At 41.3% G+C, this 15,315-nt stretch overlaps 1 protein-coding gene and 1 long non-coding RNA gene across 4 annotated transcripts; both read left to right on the forward strand.

Annotated features, from left to right (window-relative positions):
* Nucleotides 1–294: 294 nt before the first annotated feature.
* On the forward strand, nucleotides 295–789 carry LOC124263704. Its single transcript, XR_006894918.1, has 3 exons — nucleotides 295–591; nucleotides 667–716; nucleotides 767–789. It is a non-coding gene; the product is annotated as an uncharacterized LOC124263704 (long non-coding RNA).
* A 5,740-nt stretch (nucleotides 790–6,529) lies between these two features.
* Nucleotides 6,530–10,135, forward strand: LOC124263697 (multiple epidermal growth factor-like domains protein 10). Of its 3 annotated transcripts, XM_046698364.1 has the most exons (6): nucleotides 6,530–7,513; nucleotides 8,173–8,313; nucleotides 9,362–9,371; nucleotides 9,484–9,615; nucleotides 9,727–9,979; nucleotides 10,021–10,135. In XM_046698364.1, the coding sequence occupies exons 1-5, from the start codon at nucleotides 7,348–7,350 to the stop codon at nucleotides 9,947–9,949; spliced, it is 672 nt and encodes a 223-aa protein (XP_046554320.1). In that variant the 5' UTR covers nucleotides 6,530–7,347; the 3' UTR covers nucleotides 9,950–9,979; nucleotides 10,021–10,135. The 3 variants fall into 3 exon arrangements, with proteins under 3 accessions (XP_046554320.1, XP_046554319.1, XP_046554321.1); XM_046698363.1 differs by having other exon boundaries at nucleotides 9,727–10,025; XM_046698365.1 differs by lacking the exon at nucleotides 9,362–9,371 and having other exon boundaries at nucleotides 6,535–7,513; nucleotides 8,173–8,310; nucleotides 9,489–9,615; nucleotides 9,727–10,025.
* Nucleotides 10,136–15,315: the final 5,180 nt, after the last annotated feature.

Here is a 15,315-nt window from a genome sequence, read left to right on the forward strand (position 1 = left end):
CGAGCACAGCATTCGCTTTCACACAGAATATGCTTCGTTTGATTTCATCTAGACACTTAGTTTTGGTGACAAATACCATTTGTTATTTGATTCTAAGATGTTTGAGGAAATCAGTAGTGTGTTTGTAGCCACCGAGTGTGGGAATTTCGGATCCCAGATCGTGTCAGTATGATTGATCGTAGACCAGGTGGGTGTGTTTGATTGTAGACCAGGTGGGTGTGTTTGATCGTAGACCAGGTGGGTGTGTCTGATCGTAGACCAGGTGGGTGTGTCTGATGGTAGACCAGGTGGGTGTGTCTGATCGTAGACCAGATGGGTGTGTCTGATCGAAGACCAGGTGTGTTTGTCAGATCGTAGACCAGGTCTGTATGTCTGATCGTAAACCAGGTGGGTGTGTTTGACCGTAGACCAGGTGGGTGTGTTTGATCGTAGACCAGGTGAGTATGTGTGATCGTAGACCAGGTGGATGTGTCTGATAGTAGACCAGGTGAGTGTGTTTGATCGTAGACCAGGTGGGTCTGTCTGATCGTAGATCGGTTGGGTGTGTATGTTTGATCGTAGACCAGGTGGGTGTGTCTGATCGTAGACCAGGTGGGTGTATCTCACGGTGGTCCAGTCGAGTGTGTCTGCTCGTAGACGAGGTTGGTGAGTCTGATCGTAGACGAGGTGGGTGTGTTTGATCGTAGACCAGTTGGGTGTGTTTGATCGTAGACCAGGTGGGTGTATCTGATGGTAGAAAAGTTGAGTGTGTCTGATCGTAGACGAGGTGGGTGTGTTTGATCGTAGACCAGTTGAGTGTGTCTGATCGTAGACGAGATGGGAGTGTTTGATCGTAGACGAGGTGGTTGTGATTGATCGTAGAACAGGTGGGTGTGTCTGATTGTAGACCAGGTGGGTGTATCCCATGGTGGTCCAGGTGAGTGTGTCTGATCGTAGACCAGGTGGGTATATCTGATGGTAGAAAAGTTGAGTGTTTCTGATCGTAGACGAGGTGGGTGTGTTTGATCTTAGACGAGGTGGGTGTGTTGCATCGTAGACCAGGTGGGTGTGTCTGTTTGATCGTAGACCAGGTGGGTGTGTCTGATCGTAGAGCAGCTTGGTGTATCACACTGTGGTCCATGTGAGTGTGTCTGATCGTAGACCAGGTGGGTGTGTCTGATCGTAGACCAGGTGTGTATGTCTGATCGTAGAGAAGGTGGGTGTGTCTGATCGTAGACCAGATGTGTATGTCTGATCTTGGACCAGGAGGGTGTGATTGATCGTAGACCAGGTGGGTGTGTATGTTTGATCGAAGACCAGGTGGGTGTGTTTGATCGTAGACCAGGTGGGTGTGTCTGATCGTAGACCAGATGGGTGTGTTTGATTGTAGATCAGGTGGGTGTGTCTGATCGTAGACCAGCTTGGTGTATCTCATGGTGGTCCAGGTGAGTGTGTCTGATGGTAGACCAGGTGGGTGTGTCTGATCGTAGACCAGGTGGTGTGTTTGATGGTAGACCAGGTGGGTGTGTTTGATTGTAAACCAGGTGTGTGTGTTTGATGGTAGACCATGTGGGTGTGTTGGATCGTAGACCACGTGGGTGTGTCTGATCGTAGACCAGATGGGTGTGTCTGATCGTAGAACACGTGGGTGTATCTGATCGTACACCAGGTAGATGTGTCTGATCGTATACCGTGTGTGTGTGTATGATCCTAGACAAGGAGGGTGTGTGTGATCGTAGACAGTGTGGGTGTGTATGTTTGATCGTAGACCAGGTGGGTGTGTATGTTTGATCGTTGCCCAGTGGGGTGTGTTTGGTCGAAGTCCATGTGGGTGTGTCTGATCGTAGACCAGGTGGGTGTGTCTGATCGTAGACCAGGTGGGTGTGTCTGATCTTAGACCAGGTGGGTTTGTCTGATCGTAGACCAGGTGGGTTTGTCTGAGAGTGGACAAGGTTGGTGTGTCTGATCGTAGACCAGGTGGTCGTGTTTGATCGTAGAACAGGTGGGTGTGTTTGAACGTAGACCAGGTGGGTATGTTTGATCGTAAACCAGGTGGGTGTGTCTGATCGTAGAGCATGTTGGTATGTCTGTTCGTATTCCAGGTGGGTGTTTTTAATAGTAGACCATGTTCGTGTGTCTGATAGTAGACCAGGTGGTCGTGTTTGATCGTAGAACAGGTGGGTGTGTTTGATCGTAGACCAGGTGCGTACGTTTGATCGTAGACCAGGTGATTGTGTTTGATCGTAGACCAGGTGGGAATGTCTGATCGTAGACCAGGTGGGAGCGTCTGATCGTAGACCAGGTGGGCATGTCTGATCGTTGATCAGGTGGGTGTGTCTGATCGTAGACCACGGGGGTGTCTGATCGTAGACCAGGTGGGTATGTCTGATCGTAGACCAGATGAGTATGTCTGAACGAAGACCAGGTGCGTAAGTTAGATCGTAGACCAGGTGGGTGTGTCTGATCGTAGACCAGATGGGTGTGTTTGATTGTAGATCAGGTGGGTGTGTCTGATCGTAGACCAGCTTGGTGTATCTCATGGTGGTCCAGGTGGGTGTGTCTGATCGTAGACCAGGTGGTGTGTTTGATGGTAGACCAGGTGGGTGTGTTTGATGGTAGACCAGGTGGGTGTGTTTGATTGTAAACCAGGTGTGTGTGTTTGATGGTAGACCATGTGGGTGTGTTGGATCGTAGACCACGTGGGTGTGTCTGATCGTAGACCAGATGGGTGTGTCTGATCGTAGAACACGTGGGTGTATCTGATCGTACACCAGGTAGATGTGTCTGATCGTATACCGTGTGTGTGTGTGTATGATCCTAGACAAGGAGGGTGTGTGTGATCGTAGACAGTGTGGGTGTGTATGTTTGATCGTAGACCAGGTGGGTGTGTATGTTTGATCGTAGACCAGGTGAGTGTGTCTGATCGTAGACTAGGTGGGTTTGTCTGATCGTAGACCAGGTGGGTGTGTCTGATCTTAGACCAGGTGGGTTTGTCTGATCGTAGACCAGGTGGGTTTGTCTGAGAGTGGACAAGGTTGGTGTGTCTGATCGTAGACCAGGTGGTCGTGTTTGATCGTAGAACAGGTGGGTGTGTTTGAACGTAGACCAGGTGGGTATGTTTGATCGTAAACCAGGTGGGTGTGTCTGATCGTAGAGCAGGTTGGTATGTCTTTTCGTATTCCAGGTGGGTGTTTTTAATAGTAGACCATGTTCGTGTGTCTGATAGTAGACCAGGTGGTCGTGTTTGATCGTAGAACAGGTGGGTGTGTTTGATCGTAGACCAGGTGCGTAAGTTTGATCGTAGACCAGGTGATTGTGTTTGATCGTAGACCAGGTGGGAATGTCTGATCGTAGACCAGGTGGGAGCGTCTGATCGTCGACCAGGTGGGCATGTCTGATCGTTGATCAGGTGGGTGTGTCTGATCGTAGACCAGGGGGGGGTGTCTGATCGTAGACCAGGTGGGTATGTCTGATCCTAGACCAGATGAGTATGTCTGAACGAAGACCAGGTGCGTAAGTTAGATCGTAGACCAGGTGGGTGTGTCTGATTGTAGACCAGGTGGGTGTGTCTGATCGTTGACCAGGTGGGTGTGCCTGATCGTAGACCAGGTGCGTAAGTTAGATCGTAGACCAGGTGGGTATGTCTGATGGTAGACCAGGTGTGTATGTCTGATCGTAGACCAGGTGGGTGTGTATGATCGTAGATCAGGTGTGTATATCTGATCGTAGACCAGGTGTGTATGTCTGATCGTAGACCAGGTTGGTGAGTTTGATCGTAGACCAGGTGGGTATGTCTGATCGTAGACCAGATGAGTGTGTCTGATCGTAGACCAGATGAGTGTGTCTGATCGTACACCAGGGGGGTATGTCTGATCGTAGATTAGGTGGGTGAGTTTGATCGTAGACCAGGTGGGTAGGCCAGATGGGTGTGTCTGATCGTAGACTAGGTGGGTGTGTTTGATCGTTGACCAGGTGGGTGTGTCTGATCGTTGATCAGATGAGTGTGTCTGATGGTAGACCAGGTGGGTATGTCTGATCGTAGACCAGGTGGGTATGTCTGATCGTAGCCCAGGTGGGTATGTCTGTTCGTAGAACAGGTGGGTATATCTGATCTGAGACTAGGTGGGTATGTCTGATCATAGACCAGGTGAGTATGTCTGATCTTAGACCAGTTGGGTGTGTCTGATCGTAGACCAGGTGGGTGTGTCTGATCGTAGACCAGGTGTGTATATCTAATCGTAGACAGGCTGGGTATGTATTGGTATTTGGTATATGAAATGGAGACAAGAGAAGATCATGCCACGTAAATCTGACCTACTTACTATAACCCATTGGTCTGGGTGACATCAGTATTCAGCCTTCATGGTATAGCCATTGTTTGTATCAATGTATCTTACTGTTCATATTTATTATTATGTCTTATTTTTATGTAATTAAAAAACAAGTCTAACGTTCCCTTCGTCCCAAACTATTCTTACTGTATTTGGGGCGGTGGGGCAGCCCATTGGTTAAAGCGTCTGCTCGTCAAGCCGAAGACCCGGGTTCGATTCCCTACATGGGTACAATGTGTGAAGCCCATTTCCGGTGTTCCCCGCCCTGATATTGCTGGAATATTGCTAAAAGCGGCGTAAAACCATATTCACGCACGTTCAATAACTGCATTTACTATGCCCTTGTTCTATTGTCCATTTTGGAGAGCATTAAAATATGCAGAGTGTGGAGCCGCAGGTCCTATGACACGACGAGTAGCATGCCCCTGTTTACATGGCTGGTTGCACACCGTATGGGAAAATGAATCGTCTATTGGGCCATGGCACAAATACTGGCACATGCTACATAATACTCAGATCCCTACAGTCACCTGACAGCATAAATGTAATTTGCCAGATGTTACCCAATTGTAGAAAATGTGAATCAGATATATTTTTGACGTCATGGCTTAGCTATATCTGTAGTTGACACGTCGTAGAAAGACGAAATTAGTATATCGATTGACCGACCATAAGGCCGGGTTTTTTTATTAATTGGTTTACGGATTTTTTTCCAAAAACCTAGGGTCGGTGGTCGAAATAAAAATAAGAATAAAATCGAAAGTCTTCAATTTTTTTAAGTGTTTGTCTCAACATTTGGGTCGTTAGGATTAACAAAAATTCCAAATTTTGATATTGTAAGAGAAGAGTAATTATTGTGAATCATAAGAGTGAATGACTGAGTTTTCTAAACTCTGTAATAATATCATAAAGATGTTGACGTCACCTGTAGAATGCGGTTACCTAACTATTACAATTAACCTGACATCATTTAATAGTCGTTGCCTGGTGACAGTGCAACACTGGACATGCCTCTTTTCCATCTTTGAAGCATCGAATATATATGATTTGTCATGTTTCCAGTGTAATATCTCTGCAAATATCAGCATTTCTCCATTATGAGATGAGAGGTAACTGATATTGCATTGGAAACATGAAATATCTATATTTAATAAGATGAAAGTACAAACAAGGGACATATTCACTACTGACTTTAAAACTGCCCAGTTGTCTTTGACTTGTTGCTTATTTGTTTACTAAGTGCAGAAATCAATGACTAAATTTGAACATATTAAACAAAATAATGAAATGGTTGGAGTGTCTTCAATGAGTCAAGTATTTTCTTCCCAGATAGCATTCAGACGTTAGCCCAACGTTGGCAGCAGACCTGGGTTCGATTCCCGACATGGCTGCAATGTGTGAAGCCCATTTCTGGTGTTCCTCGCTGATATTGCTGGAGTATTGCTAAAATTGGCGTAAAACCATATTCACTCACTTACTGTATTTACTATGCCCTAGAGTACAATGTGTGAAGCCCATATCTGCTGTCCCCCTACGTGATATTGCTGGTAAAGAACAACAACCCAAAATGTGTCATCTACAAAATACACTGTGATTTTCGGCAGAGCTACATAGGCGAAACGTTCCGACCAATCAACACCCGAGTGAAAGAACATCAGACCCCTGTTACCAATTACGACAGCAAATCAGCCATTTCCGACCACATCAAAGCAAGCCCCAATCATCAAATAGAGTGGTCTGACATCACCATTCTCTCTAACAAACAAACATACTTCACTAAACGCAAGCTCACCGAAGCCATCCACATCAAACGCCAAAAGCCCACCATCAACTGAGACCAAGGATACTTCATTCCATCCGCTTATGATGCACTCATCCACCAAGCCCAATCTACTGTATAAACTCTGTTGTATAAACATCTCGTTATTATCTGTACATCATTGGCTTCCACGCCTGTCCTTTGTCTACACTCTGGCTTCATCGGCTTTATGCCTAGCCAATTATGTTAATTAAGTTGTTTTCTTTGTTACATTGTTACATCTGGTATATATATACTTCCCCCTCCTTTATGTTCCATTATGCTTGACAACGGTACAAGAATCTGTATCGAAACGTCGCACTCAAGAATAAAAAGAAGTTGTTATCCACAAAGTTTGTTCTACATTGTACTTCCAAACTTCTAAAATGCCACTCAAAGAAGTTATCGTGGTGTATCGTCCAGATGAATGTCAGGCAGTAAGTAATTACTGGATTAAGACAATTTGACCAATTGGGCATCGTAATCTGATATAGATTCAGTGAATCGTGTTTAGGCAATGATACCCTCATTATGTTCAAATATAACTTTTTATTATCCTCAGGGAAAATAGTGATGTGAAAAGAATGATTGCTGAATGCAAACCAGTGAAATGGAAAACTATTGTCATTCAGAAAGTCAGTGTATATTCCTTTCAATATATGTTTGTGTGCGTAAAGTAATATTTTTGGACTAAACATTTGAAGTTTTGTTGTAAGATTGGGTTGGAATAGTTAACGCGATAACAGTCCGTGTTTTGTTGGTGACTAGAATTTTCCCATTTCTTATCATATCGTCATCATGGAGATAAAAACACTGTTTTCAATCAAAATATAAGCTGGATACATACTGCCTCTAAACTGCTAAACGCTTAAATTAGTGTTGATATGTTGAGATGAATCTTATCTGCTTTGTGATATCCCAGACACAGTATACCAGGGGAATGTATGGCATCAACTAAAATGTAGTGTTGATATGCTGAGATGAATCTTATCTGCTATATGATGTTCCAATCAGGGCGTAGCAGGGGACAGTGTGGTACCAACTGTGACTGTAGTGTTGATATGTTGATATAAATCTTATCTGCCATGTGATATTCAACACAGAGTGTCCAAGGGGAAAGTATAGCATCAACTAAAACTGTAGTGTTGAGATAAATTTTATCTGCTATGTGATATTCCACACAGAGTGTCCCAGGGGAAAGTATGGTATCAACTGTAACTGTAGTGTTGATATGTTGAGATGAATATTATCTGCCATGCGATATTCCACACAGAGAGTCCCAGGGGAAAGTATGGTATCAACTGTGACTGTGGCCACTGTGCTGATAACATAACATGCCATCACGTCACTGGAACCTGTCCAGGTGGATGTCAGGCAGGGTGGAAACTCCCTCTGTGTCAGACAGGTGAGTGTGGAGTGAGTGAGTGATATACATTTATCGTTACATCGGCAATATTTCAGCCATATCGTGACGAGAAAATATAAATGTTATACACAGTAATTGATGGCAAATTATAGAAACCTGTCAAGAACGGACAGTAAAACAACAAGATTATCACAGATATGAATTCTAAACCTGTAATTAAATCTAAAACAGTATAAGTATAGATGACAATACAATATAAAAAAGGCTATAGATTGCCAACAACTGAAGGTAGATCACCATACTAGGGACCATGGGGACTTAGAGTATATTTGCTTCCTGCATGGATCCTAGCTGGATTTACACCATCCCTTCAGCTGCTAGCAATTTTAGATAATCTAGCCATAAATTAAAGGAACAAATATACTACGATTAAAAGTAATAGTAGGTTTAAATTTACATTGAATGCTTTTGGACTTACGTACGGTGAGTGTGGAAGTCTATAAGTGAAAGGCAATAAACTTTGATCTCACAGACAAAATATTGATATGGGCTGTGTTTTGTATCTGTTTCAATTCTTGTAACTCAAACATTCAAAACGTTTGAAATGTCAGATCCGCTCCTACAAGTCACAACGACAATCTAACCATGTGATGTCTGTGTAATGCCTGAAAATATATACAACTGTTCATTTGTTGTAGTTTGTGACAGTGGGAAATTCGGGTTGAACTGTGAGCGGGACTGCGGCCACTGTAACGGGACGTGTGATGTTGTTCATGGACAATGTCCCTGGGGATGTACCGAGGGGTACAATGGCTCTCACTGCTCAGTAAAGCTTTGTAAGTAATTTTATTTACTTCATAACATTAAATAAATGGGTTGTACCTCCTTGATCATACGACAATCGTCTAAACAAAACAAATTAGCGGAACAAATGTATTTATGACAAATTACGATGAAAACATTTGTCATAGCTGGTATGTTCACTTACATTAGTTACGTCTGAATATGAAATACAACCTGTCATATTATTACCCTTCGTTGTTATAGGCCACGATCTCTGTTTAATACATACAACATGTGTCATGTGAACGCATACTATGCAACTTGGACAAAGATTCCTGCGTAATATGTGTTGAGACCTGGATGATGTACATGATTTCTATGCTGAGTTAAAGATTGAATCTCAAAGACTGACCATAACCAGAGAAAGTAGTTGTGATTTTTCAAAAGATTTGACTGACTTTACAAACTCAGAAAAAACTATCAAACCGTTTCATTTTTCAACTTTGCACAGCGCTGTCGCACCTGGCAAATCTTCGTTACTTTTGTTACAAAACGCGGTGAGCATGGAGACATGATTTCACATCTATATTTGGAAGTTTCATTAAAATTTGTCCTGAAAGCAACTATGTTAAAAATACTTGTCTTCTGAAGTGTACTGAGAAGTTCATTTGTTACGGAATTTCTGCTGTGACTGACTTAGTCGAAACAGGGTCTAGTGAGTGAGCTAGTGGGGTTTTTTTTATACCGCTTTTAGCAATATTCCAGCAATATCAACAGAAAGTGGATTCACACATTGTACTCATGCTGGCAATTGAATCCAGGTCATCAGCGGGACCATCGAATTCTTTAACCACTTAGCTAACCTACCGTATCTAATTTGATCAGGACGTTCACCTCATATATCAGTTATGTCTATTATCTGACATAAGCTAGAGCCATACAAATTAATATCATTAACCTTTAGCCTGCTGAATTAATTTCAGCACAAGGCGCCAGGTAACCATTGTGGTGATTTCTAATAGGTGGGGTTATTACAAGGAACAACTGAACCAATCATTTGCACATCAATACCAGATAGAAAAATATAACAATATTATCGAACATTATCCAGATATGTTCAAACATACAGAGGTTAAGGTCATATACATTCATGGGTTGTTTAAAAAGTCTTCTTTACTACGTTAAAACCAATTTCGACTCACCTATACAGAATAACTTCTTTTCTTTATAGCATCACTGAGGGAATGGGATTCGGCAGTCACCCCTGTAATAGCTGGTGTGATCGGCTTGGTTGCTGGGATATGCCTCACAGTGCTTCTTGGAGTTGGACTACACATTGGCCTGGTAAGACAAGGGAGGTAAGTAACGTTTAGCAACACTGTCAGGATACTTTATATTATTTATGATCTACAATTCTTTCTGAATAACATGCACAACACACTAATTACTGTTCACTGTCTGCTTTGCAGATTGCAGTGGATAAACTCTTCTCAGAAGGATGAGATGAAAGTCAGGGCCACGTCAACCCAAGCGGACAGGAACTCTACAGAGCCGTCAGACAACTACACATCCATATCCGAGCAGGCTAGTGGCCGCAACATCTACAACAATGACTATTCTACACTGGACGTCGAGGCCAAGTCGAACAATGACTATGACGTCATTAAGAACAAGGCTTATGGAAATATGTAGAGAGCATATCGTAGTAACAGAATAGCTTAAATGTTCATGCAATTAAAATGCATCCACCGCATCCATAATAATATTTAACTTGCTATTCCAATTGGTAACATTCTGTTCACGATACTTATGTCAATATTTGAACAGCTGACGAAGGTGAAGTCAGCAAGTTTGAGGCAAAACAATAAGTTTGGAAGCGACATGAGGGGGAATTTACGTTCTCTAACACGTTCATGAAATTGTGGGCTGTAGGTATTTAATGAAATCTAAAATATTTTGGCCCATTTTGGAAATGTTATTTTAGCCTCTTGATATTGCTTAAATTTAAGGCGTCAGTTCCCTTGCGGTCTTTGTCTGTTTCAACACTCTGTTCTTGCTTTTGGGGTTTTGTTGTTTGTAGATCCACCCATCAGCATATTTTGCTGGATTCAGTCAATTTCATTTAATTATCTAGATAATTGTTTTGTTCTCACTTCTGTGCAGTTCGGGTGGTTCCTTCTTCGTCCTTCTTGCAGCCAAGGCTGCGTGGACGCCTCTGGTGTTCAAGTTAGCAGTTCGTGGGTTAGAAATACTGTCAACGTATTTTATTTTGTCTTTACATCCATTTTATGGTGTACATAATAGTTGAATCCATTTTGTAAGGATGGCTACATTTAAGGTTATTATGTGTGGTCCTTTGCATAGAGCTCAGGTCACAAATCAGGTTAAGCAGCGTTGGGTGCGGAGAGTACTAAGATGGGTGACCGTGTGTGACAGCTTGAGTCCTGAGAGTCTCTAGGACATCAGTCCTGGACCACAACGAAGCACATGTAATACATGTGGTCTCACCTGGGGCAAGTGAGTTTGTTCAAACTTGCCTCTGTTCATCCAGCAGAAAATGACTTCCCGGTGAAATTAACCTTCTAGCGCCTAACAGGCAGCTTAGGTTATCCGGGGTAATAATGATAAGATTGTGCGCTTTGAGCAGGATATCTAGCCTGGAAAAGGCGCATTATAAATCTTCTCATTATTATTAATGCCGGCATATGTTTATCTATTGACCTAATTTTCATGCACATTTTGGTTTGATTATCAGAATTAAAATGATGGTAGACACAATTGAAAACCATTTGTTACCACTCGCTCTTTCCTCCAAGAAGACTTGTCACCTCTTGATGCTTGCTGTGTGCGAAAATACGACAAACCAAACAAAAGGCGCGTAGTGGTTGCGATGCTTTGTTTAATATAATCCCGAGGACGTAACATGTTTATGGTATTATGTGAATGTTTATACAATCTTGAAAAAGATATGTCTTCATTTTGAAAGTACAAAGGACATAACTAACAGAATTGTATTGCCTGATGTGAAGTTAATACAAATAGAGCCATGAATGGTGAGAGATTCAAATACACGCACGTGCGTTTCTTTACTTAACGGCTCACCAGGGCCCATTTGGCCTTTTTCTGTCGATCTTGCGGGCATGTTTTTGGTGATTGTACGTGCGCATTCGGAATTGTTTTATTTGACATTTATTCGAATTTGAGTTATTTCTCACTACGAGTTTCAAAACAATATATTTAACTTTAACTTAACCAATAAGGTTTGATTTTAACATTGGGTTTACAATTCCCATATATTCTAGTGTGACGTTTCTAAGGTTTATTCATATTTTTCATCATCTTCAACAAACAAACAAATAAATAAATAAATAAATAAATAAATGTACGAGTGATTCGGTGATATTAAGTGCTACTGAAGTAAAACAGGAAAATAGTTCTTGTTTGAAGTAGTTCCAATATTCATACGCCAATATGAAATCCTTCTAGAGGGGCACGAGTCGCTATTCGGCTTGTCCCGGAATAACAGTGGGGCTCGACTGAATTGGAACCAATTTTGTTGTTGCCTGATCTACGCTGGCTGACTCGTGTCCATAACGTTTTGTGTCTCTCGAACATAAATCGATCGACCAATATCCATTCAATGTCATACATGACGTTACTGTTTGACATGATAAGTCTCAAGTGATTGTGTGCAGCATGTTTCAGCTGTAAAGTTAAATCTGAATTAAAGTAATCAAAATAGGAGAGGTTTTGCAATGTTTGGTGTCACATGAGTAGGTACTGCACGGACATGGATTGCACATAAAAATTTCCTCCAAAGTTTCAATGAAATATGATGAGGTATTGTTTACTTAGGCGTATCGTTTTTCATTTGCATTGATATTATATATATAACATATATATAACATTATATATATAATCTTTGGAGAGCTGTGACCGTATTTTATACACTGCCAAACGATGTACCAGGTCCAGGTTTCTTGGTAAAACAGGGTCATTACCTGGAGAGACGCATTGTTTGTTACTCAGTGTTGTATTCATATGTGTCGTGATTATTTTTACGTCTTTTTGATAAGCCGTCTGTTTGATATAAAATTTGCTTCTGAACAGTTTCTTTGAAAATACTGGAAAAGAATGATTTTGACTTACTTTTAACGAAAAACATCTGTTGTTGTCTCGATGTCCTTACGAAACATGACCCAGGTTCGCTTCCTATCAGTTATTTTGCATATATGTTCTGCCTGAAGCAAATGTTTTTGGTACTCTAGTTATGTTGCTTGTGTTTGCCACTGCATATAATTGAAACCAGAAGTTTGTTTCTCCCACATGTACTGATTACCGGCATCAATTATGTGAATATTGAGCACAAATTGAGTTCCCGGACAGTACCAATATATCCCTGACACAGGGACTGTAGATATTTCACAGGTGTTAGCTTGAAGCTTTCAAAATGTACAAGCAACAAGAGATCCTTCAGAAGCTGACGTCAAATCTTACCAGGTGAAATCTCCTCTTTTCGCCTGATCTATGATTCCTCAGATATAATCTTTTCAATCGCCATAGCTGTGTATACTGGATACCCATTTTAAAACTACAAAATATGTCACCGGGTGATTTCTGAATGAGAGGAGATACACCATTGATTATAATTAGGCCACGGGAAACAGTGAACAAATTCAGAAAATTACTTTATTATATTTCTGGCCAAGCCCAAGATTGTAAAAATTCTAGAATAACGACACGCCAGTGTTGTAGAGACAATTAGTAATGTTACATTTTATGCTGACTTGTATGTTTCAGTATTGACTTATTCTTGGGCGGTGGGGTAGCCCAGTGATAAAAGCGTCCACTCGTCACGCCAAAGATCCGGATTCGATTCCCCACATAGGTACAATGTGTGAAGCCCATTTCTGGTGTCCCCCGGCGTGATATTGCTGGAATATTGCTAAAAGCGGCGTAAACCATATTCGCTCTCCATTGACTTCTTCTAGAATGTGAATCAAAGAATCACGTTTCATGTAATTTCCTAAGATATGCTTTATACCTTTTTATGTATATACCTCTGTCAACTGGTCAGTACTTCCTTTTCGAATTAAACTGTATCTTTATTGCGCATAACAAAATGTGTCTTTTTTGCACATACTATAATATATTCTTGTATCTTTATGCACTTGCAATGTTTCTAGTACAAGCTATGCTGCCATTGTAATTGTTTTGTATTAAAGTGTTTATTTCTGGATTTCTGTTCTATTTCGTCTGTACGTAAGTATTTTAAAGGTAATGTATAGACACATACAGTGTATAGACAGTAAGCTGTGTCTTATTTATCATACGACATCTTGTCTCTTGTGTGCAGGAGAATTTGCCTTAAATATCACGGAACGATCGTTAACAGGTTGCATCACGACATTTACACCAGTGTGGATGCTAGCAAAACATGCGCCTCAAAGGATAAACAAAAAGAGAGAAAACATTTGAATTATTTGGAGATATATTCAGTAGCTTTTATTCATTTGAACATGTCGGATATCAACTATATGAGTGTATACTGTAATTTGTGACCTCTTTAGTCGGAAACGAGTTTTCAAAATATTGAAAGAAAGAAATTTCAAAGCAACTTCATCCATCTAAAAGGAGATGACACTGGTCCTGTCTTTTATGACGATTTATGTTCATTTGAAATGGATGACATCTACACAAAGGGACACTGTCATACATTTCCTGGTATGTTCGTTTTTATGAAAACCATTACATAAACTGAATGAAAAAATGTTTTGAGCTTTTTTGCTCAGCATTAGAACAGCTACACAACGGGGACTTACTTATATAAGGAAATAATTACTGATTGAAGTACGTGACTAATTGAAGTAAGAAAACAGATGCTAGATCGATTGACATTAAAAGCACACAAAGGGATACGATGGCGTGAAGACAACAATTTTCACCTCTAGCCGCCAAGTTCATTATCCTCTTCGTACGACAGCCATAGGTGGCCCCTTCTTGCTTCAACCGGAACTATATATCACTGATCGATCACGAAAGACCGCCGTCATACAGGCAATAATGCGGCAATAATGCGGCCTTAAACAAATGAAAACTTACTCATATTGCCAGAATTGTACGATGGAATCTGCTTTCAGTAGAGATTTCTGATACATGTGGAAAGTGTTTCGTCGCTTCCATTTACCTTTTTCAATGCCAGCCAACACTTCTCGACTCTGTTTGATGATTTTACCATAATGGCAGTCCAGGTGGTAAGAACAAGCAGTATAGAACGAACACGCTCATAACGAACTGACAGATATAACACACGTTTAGTTTTTCGTCCCGCCAGTAGTCAATATGATGAATACAGTGTAGAGTTCATAGCCAACAAGCAACATGGTTGTTTCAACAACATTGTGCAGCCTGTAAATAATCCATAATACTTATGGAGTAAATTTACTCACAGGAATAAAGGTATATTCATTTTCTGTTCACATGGATATTTAACCACTAGGAGTATATCTGATTTGCATACCAGCCAGACATCTGGTTTTGAAGAATTTTAGCCTTTTAATCTTCAGACACAAAAACGAAGACCTGCAGTATATTTTTACTACAGGATTTGTCCTACGTCTAACAATGGCCACGAATGATTGGGCAAAGACATGTTCAAGAACCTGGTGAACAGACATTGTACAAGGCACCTTTGATGATGGCCAGTGGGTTGAGAATTTTCGAATAACTAAAGAAACATTTCCTGTATTGCATGATGAACCATCTTTACAGTGGTACTTGTTATTTTATGGCTATCATTATCACAGTAACATCTTCAACGCAATGGTGTAGTGGATAAGGCGTCTGTCTTTCATACAAAAGACCCGGGTTTGATACCTGGTGAGCCACCCGGTCTGGAACATTTGCGTTGTATCCAGGAAAAAGGTACCAGTTCACCCAGTTGTAACATGGATACCCATGAGGATGTGCTGACAATGTGAACCATCAGCTCTCTAAGCACCTCACAGTCAACGAGGCTGTATGTTCCCCAGGGAATATTGAAAAAGTATCGGAGTGAG

The sequence above is a fragment of the Haliotis rubra genome, unplaced genomic scaffold, assembly GCF_003918875.1.
Source record: "Haliotis rubra isolate DU_JTF1 unplaced genomic scaffold, ASM391887v1 Scf895, whole genome shotgun sequence".
NCBI classification, from domain to species: domain Eukaryota; kingdom Metazoa; phylum Mollusca; class Gastropoda; order Lepetellida; family Haliotidae; genus Haliotis; species Haliotis rubra.